Raw genomic sequence first — 13,772 nt, forward strand, 5'->3', positions numbered from 1 at the left:
TTCAGGGCATCACCTCTTAACCGTCGACTGTGAGTGACGTCACGTCCCAACACAAACACGCCCCATAGCATAATCCCACCCTTGACGCTGATTGACAGGTTTCGTGTAAGGCATCGGAAATGGAAACACTAAGGGAATTGCGATTTCATTTGAGTTTTGGCTGGCTACATACGCGACGCTGAGAAAGTGAAAAAGCAGACGTGGTAATTGAAATTGCTATTTAAATATGACAGGGTCAAGACTCGTAAGATATGGGAAACACAGTTGCAAACGGACTTTGCATTTCCATTTTAAATTTGGCAGTCACTGTGCGTTCGCTTAAACGAAAATGCAAACGGTAATGCGCGATTTGCATTTGCGTTTGGATTATGTCACATTTTATGCGTCCACAATTTGAAAACGCAATTGCAAATACAATTTGCAATTCCTTTTGAAAAATGTCCGGAATATCATTCCATATACATATGTATACCAAAGGAATTAATGTACAATTTGTAATTTTATTTCGTGTTTATTGTACTTCAGTTTTACAAAAAAAGGATAAGAGAAATCACAGAAGTAGGCTAAATATTCTGGAAATTATTCTGGAAACTGCTTTGTGTGTGTCTGTTGGCTAGTTGTCTTCAGAGTGATGTAGTTGCGAGGACAGCATATGTATCAAGAATTACTACAACAAATTTGTGAAATACTTATTTACTAATAATTTGTAATCATTTCATGAGTTACAAAAACATTTTTAGATGACTTACAACACATTTGTCACGTTAACATATCAATAATAATATCTAACTTCCTCTATATGTACTGTAAGAGAAACGGCTCAGAATCAGAGGAACATGGTACTTCTGTGAAGGGTCAGTGATGGTGAAGACAACCTGAAAAAACAAAACATACAATAATAAATAACACACTAACAATTGTTATTAGAAAGAGTGTAAAGCAGTGGTTTACAATCCTGGTCTCGGGGACCCACTGATCTGCATATTTTGTTTATCTCCATTATTTAACTCACTTGATTCAGATCATCAGCTTTTTAGGAGAGAGCTCCATGAATGGAACTGAGTGTGTCAGATAAGAGAAACACACAAAATGTGCAAAGAAGTGGTTCCCTTTCATAGGTTCACTCAACCCATGTCAACTGCTGATGCTATGGGAACACCCCCAGGTGTTATGATTGTCTGAAGCCTGTAGAGTCACTGCAATTTATTGGCTGTTGGTGCTTACACTGCCTCATGACGCATATGTCACGTTCGCCTCAAAATGTCATGCTCATGCCATCTCACTCAGATTTCATTATTTTCAGGAAGTGGTTTATGTGTTGCCCTTAAGGAAGATTTGTCTCGCATTCTCTTGCCATATTTTCGTGCAGTTTTTCCAACTCCTCTAAGTGAATGTGATGAGTTTTTGGAAAGTGTGTGGCTCTGTGTCCTCAGTTTAGTCCTGAAATGGATACACATGACACACGAGGTGCGTACAATGTTTGAGTGTTAAACATGCTCAAGCAGTGCTTAACTAATTGTCTGATTGTCGCCACTGTCATAGCTTAAAACGAAAAGTATTGCACTCTAGACTAGCTTGGGGTGACAATGACGAGTTTGAGCATATGGAGGGAGAGCTGATGTTTTTTTTCCCTCCGCACACTCTCTCCCCGGATCATGTGCATTCGGCAAAAGAGCGCTTTTAGACCCCACGCATTTATTTAAATTATTGCTGATTTGTGTCCTGAACCGGAAGCTCGTAATACTATCTATTTTTATCTTTTCTCACGCCAACTCTGGAAGTCTTGGCCATTGCTGCCCTCTAAGCCGTGCAGGGTCACCTCCACTTTGGAGCAAGTTTTACATGGCTGCTGGTCAGGCAGGAGCAGCCCTACATACAATAGCAGTATTGCAGGTTTACTAGGTAGATGTCTTTAAAGAACTTGGATGGGGGTTCAGGCTTGAATGCTGAGACAGTTTAGACAGGCTGATGACTTGGCGCTCCATGGCTGCATTAGTGCTGGCAAAATGTCACCTCTGGCTAAACCTGACTGACATCCGGGAGAAAAATAGGACCTTCCTTTTGGATGCTCCTCTGTCTCAGGAAGGCCTTTTTGGAGATGCTGTCACTGCAGCAATCGGCTCCTTTTCAGCAACTTATTCCTTGTAGGGTGCGGGAGTTTGAACAGCATATGATCACGATCAAGTTCTCTGTAGCGCCTTTGTGTGGAACAGAAGAGTGAGCCATCGGCTTTGGTGCCACCTCGAAAGGATTGGGACCCCAGGACTCACCCGGTGGTTCGGTCACGGCTAATGCCTCTCATTCTCAGGGCCCAGGTTGTAGCTCCTGATTGCTTGGCTCATTGACGGAGGCCAGGTCGCCCATTGATGGACTTCAGCAGAGTTTGGACGAGCCGCGGAAGCTGTGGCCTCCTGGGGCCTGTTCCACTGCTCATTGCGTCTTGGACAAGTCTTGCTCAGACCTCCCCCTGTGAGCAGTACTCCGTGCTCTTTAGCCTTCGGTGCTCGAGAAACCGTTCTAGAGTCTTGTGCGCACGGTTACCCCATCCATTTTCGATGAGGCTCGTATGATTTGCTCATATTGGCCCAAATGCTGGAGTCAGAAGTTGGTCATCTAGAAATGGTCCTCGACCATCCGAGGAGCCTCAGGTTGAGGATAAACCTCCAGAAGAGTGTGCTGTTGCTGAACCTTTGGTGGGTTCAGGTCTCTCTGCAGAGATAACTGATACCAGTTTGAACTCTAAGGCCCCTTCTACGAGGCAGCTGTATTCCTTTAAGTGGCAGCTTTTTGTGTCGTGGTGTACACAGAGCAGTTCACCTCGCTGTTGGTTCAGTGCTGGAGTTTCGGCTTAGGCCTTTCCGTCCTTCGAGGGATTTGTCAGTTGTCCTGCAAGGGTTGAAGGGTCCCCCTTTTGAGCCATTGGAGTCAACCTTGGATGAGCTTCTGACTCTTAAGACGGCATTGCTGTTGGCCTTCTCGTCTTTGAAGAGGATTGGGGATCTTCAGGCCTTGTCTGTTAGTCCTTCCTGTTTTTTGGATTCCACTCCAGGTTTATTAAAGGTGTTGTTGAGACCTAGGGCGGGGTATGTTCCCAAAGTTGTCTCAACCACATTTCACTCACAGCTGTTGGACTTGCAATCCTTTTTCTTCCTCCTTTTGAGTCTGGGGAAGATGAGTGGCTGCATGGGCTTTGCCCAGTAAGGGCTTTAACCCTCTGGGGTCGATGTCTCATTCTGTTGAATCTTTTCACATTGCAGCGAAATCGACTTTAACTACTCCGTCAGCAGTTGTTCGTGATCGATGCCTCTAGGTCTGTTAGTTCCTCCAGTATACAACGAGTATATTCCCATGGTTGTTGGTTGTCAGTATGTAATATTAAGTGTTATTTGATATTAATACAAGATGTTTCATGTACAGTTAGTACAGTTGGTACAGTTAGTACCACTCCCTCAGTGACCAGCGCCCAAAGATGAATCTCACCCTCTCTTCGTGAAGTCTTGTGTTACTCAGAGCCCATCGCTCCCTCCACCTGTGATGTTCACATCATTTTGTAACAAAAACTCTAGTCTACAACATCCAGTAGACCAGTACTCAAAATTCTTGTGAACAAATTTTGACTATGTGTCATGGCCTTATTTCAGTGACTTAAAATTTTTGTTTTTTCAATGCATAAACGTTATTTTCTAATTTTTTCTCAAAAAAAAAAAATTCTCTGCATGTAATTTACATACATGTTGCTCACATATTATTGTAGCTCGTTTTGTGCTGAATACAATGAGACCTTACTTACTGATATATTTTTAAACAACAACAAAAAAAACCCACACAAATGCCAGGGCATGTGCCAGGGCAAAACTTCTCCAGGGCCCAAAACTCCCTCAGACTACCTTTATCCTCTGCTGTCACCAAACAGAGGATGTCTAATTGGGAGAAAGATGCTATCTTTACAGCCTATGAGGTGCATGGTTTACACCTGGAATTAAGGTTACATTCTTAAAGGGACACTTCACCCATTTGCATTAAGCTTTGTATCGTTAGAAACCCAGTCATATTTTTGAATGGTCGTGCATTATTCCCTCATTTTCCCCTGAGACGGGAGAAATACGGATTTCAGTGTTGCAGTTCCTGCTTATAATGATGTAAAAATCATAATTTTGCATCATTCTAAGCAGGAAGTCCCATATCTTTGTAGAGGGGTTGAGACTGCAAACACTCGTTCCTCATTTTTCCAGGGGGTGGGACCCACTCACGCTAAAGACCTATTACAGATCAGTGGGTGGAACTTCAATTGCAGAAACTAAAAGCAATATCCGCCATCTTGTTTGGAAGCTAAGCTAACATGCGCTGTGGAGCCAGATGTGAAGTTACGACAATGGCGGAAGGTACTCAATATGAAATGGAAGAAGAGGATTTCGAAAGTCTGATGCTCGAATCAGATGTTCGTGGCTACCTTTGCGAGCCTCAATATAGTGAAGAGCAGCTTAGGCTGATTGAGGAACAGGAGGCGGCTGCTGCGGCTTCTGCAGCCGAGGCAGAAGACCTGCCTGTCGCGGAAGAGGAGCCCGGACTGGCTCGAGCTGGGGTGGACTGGTGGTGCCTGTGCTCTCACTGTGCGCCTACGGACACAGAGATAGAGTCCGTCTGCTGCAAGGAATTTCAACGATGCCAATTTCTCCTGGACGAAATCTCTGAATCAAACGAGAACACGGACGTTTGTGTTGTGAACTGGATTAGTGGGAGTGGCTTGCGGAGCTGTGCAACGTGGTGCATTGTGGGAGTTGTTGTCTTTCATACAAATGCGCCCTAAAGTTACTTTCTGTCTTTCCTCGGTCAAGAAGGCACCAAATTAGAAATTTATGTTCTAACATTTTGACTACATATATGACCCACTTTCAATAAAGATTAATGTTTCCACGGGTGAAATGCTCCTTTAAGAGAGATGGTCCCCAGGACCAGCATTGAAAACCACTGGTGTAAAGTATAGCTAAAAATACAGCCCCCCAAAAAAAATTACTCCAGGTGATTGTTTGAAATAGTACATTTAATTTTTTCATACCTCTACATATGGATAGAAGCACGTCTCCCCCAAGGCATCCCAGTACTTTCCAGTCTCAAAACGCAGTTTATACACACCAGCAATGAAGCTTTCTTTTTTAATCAACCCAGGACACCGTCCATCCTCATTAGTTATCCTATAATTAACACAGTATTCATTTTCATGACTTTGAGAGCATTTTATTTTACTTGGTTAGCCAAGACCTCTTCATACTCTGCATGCTATCAGTTTGGTTGATAGAAAACTGAAGAGATATCAGTCACTTGAATAATTTAACACTGCAATTTATGCATTTACCCTGTTGTGAGTAAGTTCCACACCGATGAGATGGGGTCTAGGAGATAGAGGATAATGGTCATGTTGGCTCCAGGAACTCCTTGGGCTATATTCAGCACATGAGTTGTGAGGGGGCTTGGCAGGGTAGCGGCCATGTTCATATACTGTGACAGAATGTGATATTTAATTAACGCACTATAAACCTGCTGCTGTTAAACTATAAAGCATTTTTGAAAATGACAGATGATCTGTTAGTCTGTCCCAATTCGCCTAAGTTACACTACGCCATAAAAGTATGTACTCTTTTTGTGAAGAAAAGGTATTTACTTTTGAATGTGTAGCAAAAAAGTAGGCAAGCTTTGGGACATATTGCTTCGTCATCTTTATTGGACGGATCTGTTGCGTGCATCCTGTCACGTAAACTGCCCTGTCAATCATCTTGTCACAGTTAAAATCCTCTATTAAATCTAATTTAATTTCCTACCGTTTCGGAGAGAAATGTAGTAGCACGTTCATCTGCCAGTGGGTCTTTCATGGAGACTGTTCTCATGTGTTTGCAATTTGAATATAATAATGCATTTAAAAGTTGAACGGATGTCGCTCAAATGCCTCTGGGCGCAATTGGATAGACAGAGCGATCAGAGCGATCGTCATTGTGTAAAGCCCACCTCAACGTTTCTGATTGGTGCGACGATTTCAACGGATTAGAAATGGGCTTGAATGAGCTCTTTGCCAGACTACTTGCAGAGCAAATCTAAATTTGCCGGAAGTTGTCTGGGTTTTCCCAGGCTAATGATCTGTGGCTTAATGATTGGATTCCTGCTCAAACTTCCAAGATGTTTGTTAATGTACAGTGCATTTTTTTCTTGACATAACATATATAAAAACTGAGTTTGGATATTATCTGTGTTGTTCTCCTTCTGTATCATGACACTATCCCCCTTTTGAATTAATTAATTTGTAAATTGATGTGTATGTGCTCTTTTTGTTGTTATTTCTCTGTTTAAAATAAGTCTGACTATTTATAATACTGTTTATATTACTCTCCTATTTTGTTATATCTCAATAAATAAATTGTTAAAAACTATTCAGTTACAGTTTTTATATATATTTAGGCAGATAAACAATTACATTTCTACAAGTGAGGTGCATACATCAATGAGGAACTTTCTTTTTCATAGAGAAATTATAGCAAGTTTGTATTTATACATCTTATACAGGATAGCAAGTGTTTTGTTAGTTTGTTCTAGTCTGTGCTTGTGGAGAGCTTGTTACTGGCTACTTAAATCTTTTCAAAACTTTTTAGTAAGGCTAAATGATCTTCAAATATCATTCACAGTGTGCATACAAACAGATAGAAGGAATTATTTATTCTATAATTATTTATTATTACTATATTCATAACTATACTATATATAATTATTTATAATTATTAAAATTGTCAGTAAAACTGGTTTTAACTGAGTGTGTCAGATATTTGTTATAATGCATCAAATAGATGATATTTTCCTGATGTCATTCACTGATCTACTATTCAGGTATATTAAATCATATGTCATGCTGGACCATAAACATTGTGTCAGGTTCATAATATTTACCACATATTTGCCACGATGGACAGTTTTTACCCACAGAGTTGACACACAATTACATTCCCTGTCAATTCAGAAGCAGAAGCTTCTTGTTTTGCAGAAGATTAATCTTTTGTAATTCATAAATGACGCTACTATAAAATACACACATATTATTCTGGTAAGATCTGGACATTAAAGCACTTCGATTAAAAACTGTAAAAAGCTGTTACATAAGAAATTATTTTGTGAATGATTCTTTCTCATCAGGCAGTGGAATTACTGCTTACTTTGTGTAGAGACACAAAGAAATAGTCTTACCTTATCTGTCGACACAATATGACCCCTGATATGTTGAAGTCTGTTCATCAGAAGTGTGTCTTGTGTTTTGCACACCACTTGTTTAAAATGAATATACACTGCAGTGTGGAGCAATGTAGAGCAGAGACAGAAGCAGAGGGGGTGTAGTGTGATGAGATCACAAATGAGTCAGCACTCTAAGACTGTCTTGTGACAAGAAAGTTGAACCAATTGATTCCTCAACAGAGCACAAATGCTTGTTTTATTTCAGAGTTTGAGAGATGGACTGTGTGCCTGCAGAAGTGTAAACATATAAGCCATTGACCTCTGGGTAATTTGCCTTGCATTGATAATGTGCAGAATGTGTTTGTTTTTCTTCCCTGTCACTCAATATGGTTCAGGAATGTCTGATTCAAAGAAATTTGTACCGTCAGGTCAAAAAATAATCTAGTTTTGATTAAAATAAATAATGATTTAACAATAACAGATGGTGTTATCTGGGGATAATAGCAACTAATTCTTCTGGAAAATATTGAAAATTGGAAAACTGTAGTGGACTTCGTCTCACACACCACAGAGAAATTCCTCAACTTTGTTAATTATTAAAGACAGGACAGGAATTAAAGGGATAGTTCACCCAAAAATGAAAATTAGCTCATGATTTACTCACCCTGAAGTCATCCTAGGTGTATAAGACATTCTACTTTCAGACGAATACAATCAGAGTTATATTAAAAGATGTCCTGGCTCTTCCAAGCCTTATAATGGGAGTCAATGGGTATTTTTAAGTCCATCAAAGCCTATCAATTCATGATAAAAGTGCTTGAAACGGCTCCGGGGGGTTAATAAAGGCCTTCTGAAGTGAAGCGATGCGTTTGTGTGAGAAAATTATCCATATTTAAAACTTTATCGACTAAATAACTAGCTTCCGGCAGACGGCCTACGCAAGTCAACCCACGCCAAAAGAGTAACACTTGACGATGTATGATGTAGGATGAAGGTGACGCCTCTCGCAGTTCAAACAAACAGGGCTGGGCAACCGCGTTCGTTATTACATTGTGCGTCAAGTTCAAGGGTTACTCTTTTGGCGTAAGTCGACTTGCATACGTACTTTATACATATTTATACATACTGTATTTGAAAAAAAGTATCTTTTGCTCACCAATAGGGCTGGGTATAGTTTTAATTTTGTCGATTCTGATTCCGATTCTGCTTATCGATTCATAGTTTCGATTCCAATAAGAAAAAAAAAAAAATACAATAAAAAAATTTAAGTCCAACATTTAGATGTCAAACTTATTTTTCTCTCTTTTTACAAAGTGTTCTGGTGCATCTGAATAACTTTTACGCTTAGGAACTTTTGCATTTAACAAAAAATTGCCTATGGCTTTAACAAAAAATACCACAGCAAAAACAACTAGACTAATATACATTTCAAACATTAAATTACTAAAGACCGGTGAATCAAAAGTTTAAAAACACTATAGTTTTCTATTCATAAATATAATATACATTAATCCTCATTAAAGTTACAAAATATATTCAGTCAAGATCAGTGAATGATTTTGTTTTGTTCTTTGATTAACATTAATGACAGGCAGCAATTTATTAGGCTGCTGTCTCTTTAACACCGAATGCATGCGGATCTAAAAATACTGTTACACATGTGTTTTCTTTCACAACTGTTTTTAGACAAAAAAACGGCTGTGTTCAATGATAACTGTGATGACGATGATGATGATGTATTTTTTGTGCATATTGGTCGGTAAATGTGAAAGAGAAGCACTGATCTATATAGAATGACTATATATTCTATATAGATCAGTGAAGAGAAGTCCTTTTCTGCAGTTGAAATGCACAGAACAGTTCGAGAATGGACACAGGCAGGGAACCCGAACCGGAACCGTTTTCTGTGGTCACTCTTCAGATCGCTTCAGATGTGTGCACGCCACACAAACAGTGCACAAGTTATTTCCTTTCCTGTGCTTAAATCGGGGGACGGCAACCCGCGGCTCTTAAGCGCTGCCGTAGTGGCTCCCTGGAGCTTTTTCAAAAATATGAAAATGGAAAAAATATTTTTTTGTTTTAATTGGGGCTGGGGGAATTAACGCGTTAATCTTTGCGATTAATTTGAAATGTTTAACGCGTTAAAAAAAAAATAACGCAATTAACGCAGCACTTTTTTTTTTTTTTGCCTCGTTTTAATGATTTCCTGTTGTGGCCATTTTTTTACAGTCTATGGTTGTGGCTGCTATTGAGAAGGCCGAAAATATGCCGCCCCGCCTCTCTGGAGGCGGGGAGGGAGGGAGGGACATTGCAAGCCATATCTCCTTGCCTCTGGAACTCACAAGTGGGCCATCAGCAATTACTAAATTGTGATTGACAAGATGCTTATTCTATGCCAGGGAACCACGTCATTAGCAGTCTTTAATTAACTATTTAAAGCGCACTTCGTTTTCAGTGTAAGCTATGATGACGCTCTCAGCAACATGTACACATTCCTCCAGACAATATTCTACAGTATAGATATTGACACCACTAAAGAAAGTCCAAAGGTGAAAAAACTGAGAGTCAAGCACATAAACAGAAACAAAGAGTCAGTGTACAATGTTTAAGTGTTACATTTGCAGAGCATTGCATAATGCACCTAGTGCATTAATTCAGCACCTCAATTTTTTTCATGGCTTATATCCGAGCAGAAAATGTGTTCTTGTTTGTGCTCAAGAAGAATGTTCACTACAGTTTAAAAGTTTTAAAGGTTTTAGAAAGCAATTAAATAGTTGTCATAATACTGTTGACATGGACACAAGCAGTGATGTTATGCAAATGTCACATCAGTCAGACTTTGGTGTACAGAGCTCACAAGAAGATGCCTCTGAAATCGACCTAGATATGATAAATCAACCTTCAACATCTCGTTTGTTATATATCTGGTCAAAAAAACAGGCAAAAGATATGTGTGCATTGATTATAGCAAAGTTACAGAGCAGTGGTGTTGCCAACAGTCTTGTGTTATCTGTTGTTAAAAGTATGGAGGAGTATATTGATGAAGTTCATGCAAGTCTTAAAGAACAAGTGCTAAGTGCAGTGCATCCTTTTTTCAGCTTTTTTCAGGTTTTCAGCAATAATTTCAATCCATTTAGTGACTTAAACACAACCTGTAAAATGACCAAGAATTTTAGTGAAAAATGGGGTGTTGTCGAACCGGTGTAAATTCATTTAGGAGTGAGGTGTATGTATATGAATTATATGTGTCAGGATAATAAACAGAGGATTCAAGTGCAAGTAAAATATGTATTTATTAGAGAATGGGTCAGATGCAGGAAGAGTGATGAAGGGAAGTAGTCTGGTATGATGGCAGTTGGCAGCACAGGGACGCTGAGGACAAACCCGGACTCTCCGGTGATGATGAAGATGAAGGTGAAGACGATGATGACGATAGCAGTCCGGGGAATACGGAGATGGATCGGAAACTGGATATCAGGAAGTAGACTGAGTGAATGACAGGAATGCAGGAAACGAAACACACACGGACACAGGAACTGGAGACTGGCAGGAACACACAGGAACATCCACAATGCTCTGACAAAGACTAAATAGAGATCGCTAATCATCTGCAGCTGGCGTGCTGATCAGACGCGGCTGGTGTGCTGATCAGCGGCAGTGATCAGCGACCCCGCCCAAACACACACACAAGACGAAAAAAGGAGACAGCGAATTCATAAACCGTGACAGTACCCCTCCCCCTAGGAGCGCCTCCTGGCGCTCCCAGAGGAACATACCAGTTGATTGTAATCATCGATAAGGGAGTGATCCAGAATGTCCCAAGCAGGAACCCAACTTCTCTCCTCCAGACTAGAGCCCTGCGCGGGACTGTTTTCTTCATCCCGCTCCCGCCCGCCGAATTTCTGACCATTACCGCCCGCTCCCGTAACATATGTGTTACACTCCCGCCCGCTCCCGCAATATGTATGTCCACTCCCGCCCGCACCCGCAAAACTCTGAGAATTTATTCCCGCACAATAATAGAGATGCATTGATTTTGTGTCTTCTCCCGTCCTGCAGGAAAAAAAACACGTATTTGTATTGCTATTAAAGAGATTCATGGGGTTGTTTGTTTCGTTTCCCTGGCCGGCATGTATTCTGGACACATACACACAGGACAATGGAGGAAATCGAGTGTATGCTGTTTTTGGATGGTTTTGTTTTTGCTGTTTTTTATACTCTGTCTGGCCAGTGAAATGATGCAGTGAGTAGAGATGATTCTCTCCGATCAGCAGTCTGCCGTGTTTTCACGTCACATTTTAGTATCGCCTCAGCTCGCTCAGAACCTCGCCGGAGGTGGTATGAAAAAAATACAGGTACAACTTTTACACTGTGGAAAATCAAACAAACGCGAGGCGAGCCGAGCCGGTACTGTGTAGTGGAAAAGCACCATTATTGACATCTCCATCATGTCGCTAGGCTACCTCCCGATCCCGCAGTGTATTTTTTTAGCCACCCATTCCCGCCCGCAGCAAAGTTCAAACCGCCCGCTCCCGCGAGATTTGCGTTGGGTCCCGCAAGACCCGACGGGACTCAATCCCAATGCAGCCCTCTACTCCAGACCATAACCTTCCCAGTCCACCAGGTACTGAAATCCGTGTCCCCTCCGTCTTGAGTCCAGAATACGATTGACCGAATACGTGGGTTCCCCGTCTATGAGTTGCGGCTGTGGGGGAACCGGGGCCGGCGGATTAAGGTGAGAATGAAATACAGGTTTCAATTTAGAGACATGAAAAACGAAATGAATTATCCTGTACGCCGGAGGGAGTTTGAGTCGGACTGCCACCGAACTAAGGATCTTGGTGACAGTGAACGGGGCGATGAATTTGGGAGCTAACTTATTAGACAGGGAGCGGAGCGGAATGTTCTTAGTTGAAAGGCACACTTTTTGACCCACGACGTATACGGGAGGCCTTGACCGGTGGCGATCGGCCTTAGCCTTAGTGCGCGCCCCCACCTGGAGCAGAGTCTCACGGGCTCTGGTCCACGTGCGGTGGCACCTCTGGACGAAGGCGTGAGCGGAGGGGACCGCGACTTCGAATTCCAGACTCGGAAAAATTGGTGGCTGGTACCCTAGACTACACTCAAACGGAGAGAGGCCCGTGGATGACACTGGTAGCGAGTTATGTGCGTACTCAACCATAGAAAGTTGTTGGCTCCAGGATGAAGGATTCTTGGACACCAAACGTCACAACACTCTCTCCAAATCTTGGTTGGCTCGCTCAGTCTGACCATTGCTCTGGGGATGATAACCCGAAGACAGACTGACTGTAGCTCCTAGTAATCTACAAAACTCCTGCCAAAATTTGGACACAAATTGACACAAAACTCCCCCTGTCGGAGACCACGTCTATCGGGAGGCCATGTAAACGAAAGACATGATCTACGACAGTTACCGCTGTCTCCTTGGCAGAGGGTAATTTGGGCAAGGGAATGAAATGTGCTGCCTTCGAGAACCGGTCCACTACGGTTAAAACAACCGTCATGCCATTAGAGGGCGGTGACAAAATCTAGTGCTATGTGGGACCAGGGTCTCGAAGGGACAGACAGCGGTTGGAGTAACCCATCAGGAGGTCGGTTAGACGTCTTACCAATGGCACAAACTGAGCAAGCCAAAACAAAACTGTGAATATCGCGAGCCATTAATGGCCACCAGAATCGTTGCTTTACTAGACAGCTGGTGCGTCTTACTCCTGGATGACAGGCCACGTTGGAGCAATGACCCCATCGTAAAACTTCAGACCGTGACTCCTCCGGTACAAACAATGGACTCGGTGGGCAACCGGGATGGGGGCGTTACCCCTTCTAAGGCCGTCTTGACCTTCAATTCGACCTCCCATGTGAGTGTGGAGATAACTACTTTCTTGGGTAAAATGTACTCGGGAGTAACCGGGCGTTCGGAAGGATCAGAGATACGAGATAAAGAATCGGGTTTGATGTTCTTAGACCCCGGGTGGTACGAGAGAGAAAAGTCAAATTGTCCAAAAAAAAGCCCATCGAGCCTGCCTGGAGTTGAGTCTTTTAGCAGATCTAATATATTCAAGGTTCTTATGATCAGCCCAAACGATAAAAGGTACTACCGACCCTTCTAACCAATGGCCCCACTCCTCCAACGCCAACTTGATAGCCAACACATCTCTGTTACCAATGTCATAGTTATGTTCGGCAGGTGATAAATGGTAAGAAAAAAATGCGCAAGGATGCATCTTGTCGTCTGCGGAAGAGCGGTGGGAGAGAACTGCACCTACCCCCACCTCTGACGCGTCGACCTCCATCACGAACTGACGTGAGGTATCAGGGGCGACTAAGATGGGAGCCGAAACTAAGCGACTTTTGAGGTTGGCGAATACAGCCTTGGCTGTATTGGACCACCTGAACGTCGTTCTGGGGGAGGTCAAGGCGATCAGAGGTGCGGCTAGTTGCGAATGAAACGACGATAGAAGTTGGCGAATCCCAGAAACCTCTGTAGGGCCTTACGGGAATCTGGACTTGGCCAATCTATCACAGCCTTAATCTTGTCAGGA

General features: G+C 42.3%; 1 protein-coding gene across 1 annotated transcript; it reads right to left on the reverse strand.

Moving 5' to 3' along the window:
* Positions 1 to 506: 506 nt before the first annotated feature.
* On the reverse strand, positions 507 to 7,418 carry uraha (urate (5-hydroxyiso-) hydrolase a). Its single transcript, XM_081372459.1, has 4 exons — positions 7,225 to 7,418; positions 5,354 to 5,496; positions 5,057 to 5,192; positions 507 to 875 (listed from the first exon to the last, which is right to left on the reverse strand). The coding sequence occupies exons 1-4, from the start codon at positions 7,270 to 7,272 to the stop codon at positions 786 to 788; spliced, it is 417 nt and encodes a 138-aa protein (XP_081228585.1). The 5' UTR covers positions 7,273 to 7,418; the 3' UTR covers positions 507 to 785.
* Positions 7,419 to 13,772: the final 6,354 nt, after the last annotated feature.

Source organism: Scardinius erythrophthalmus (assembly GCF_964197995.2).
Source record: "Scardinius erythrophthalmus genome assembly, chromosome: 8".
In the NCBI taxonomy this organism is placed as follows: Eukaryota; Metazoa; Chordata; class Actinopteri; order Cypriniformes; family Leuciscidae; genus Scardinius; species Scardinius erythrophthalmus.

Bases quoted from the DNA above. Each gene is read 5' to 3' on its own strand.
- uraha (XM_081372459.1), bottom strand. From the start codon at position 7,272: ATGAACAGACTTCAACATATCAGGGGTCATATTGTGTCGACAGATAAG. The intron at 5,193-5,353 runs GTAAATGCATAA...TGTTAATTATAG, and splicing joins TGGAACTTACTCACAACAGG to GATAACTAATGAGGATGGAC. The intron at 876-5,056 runs GTATGAAAAAAT...TTGTTTTTTCAG, and splicing joins GCTTCTATCCATATGTAGAG to GTTGTCTTCACCATCACTGA.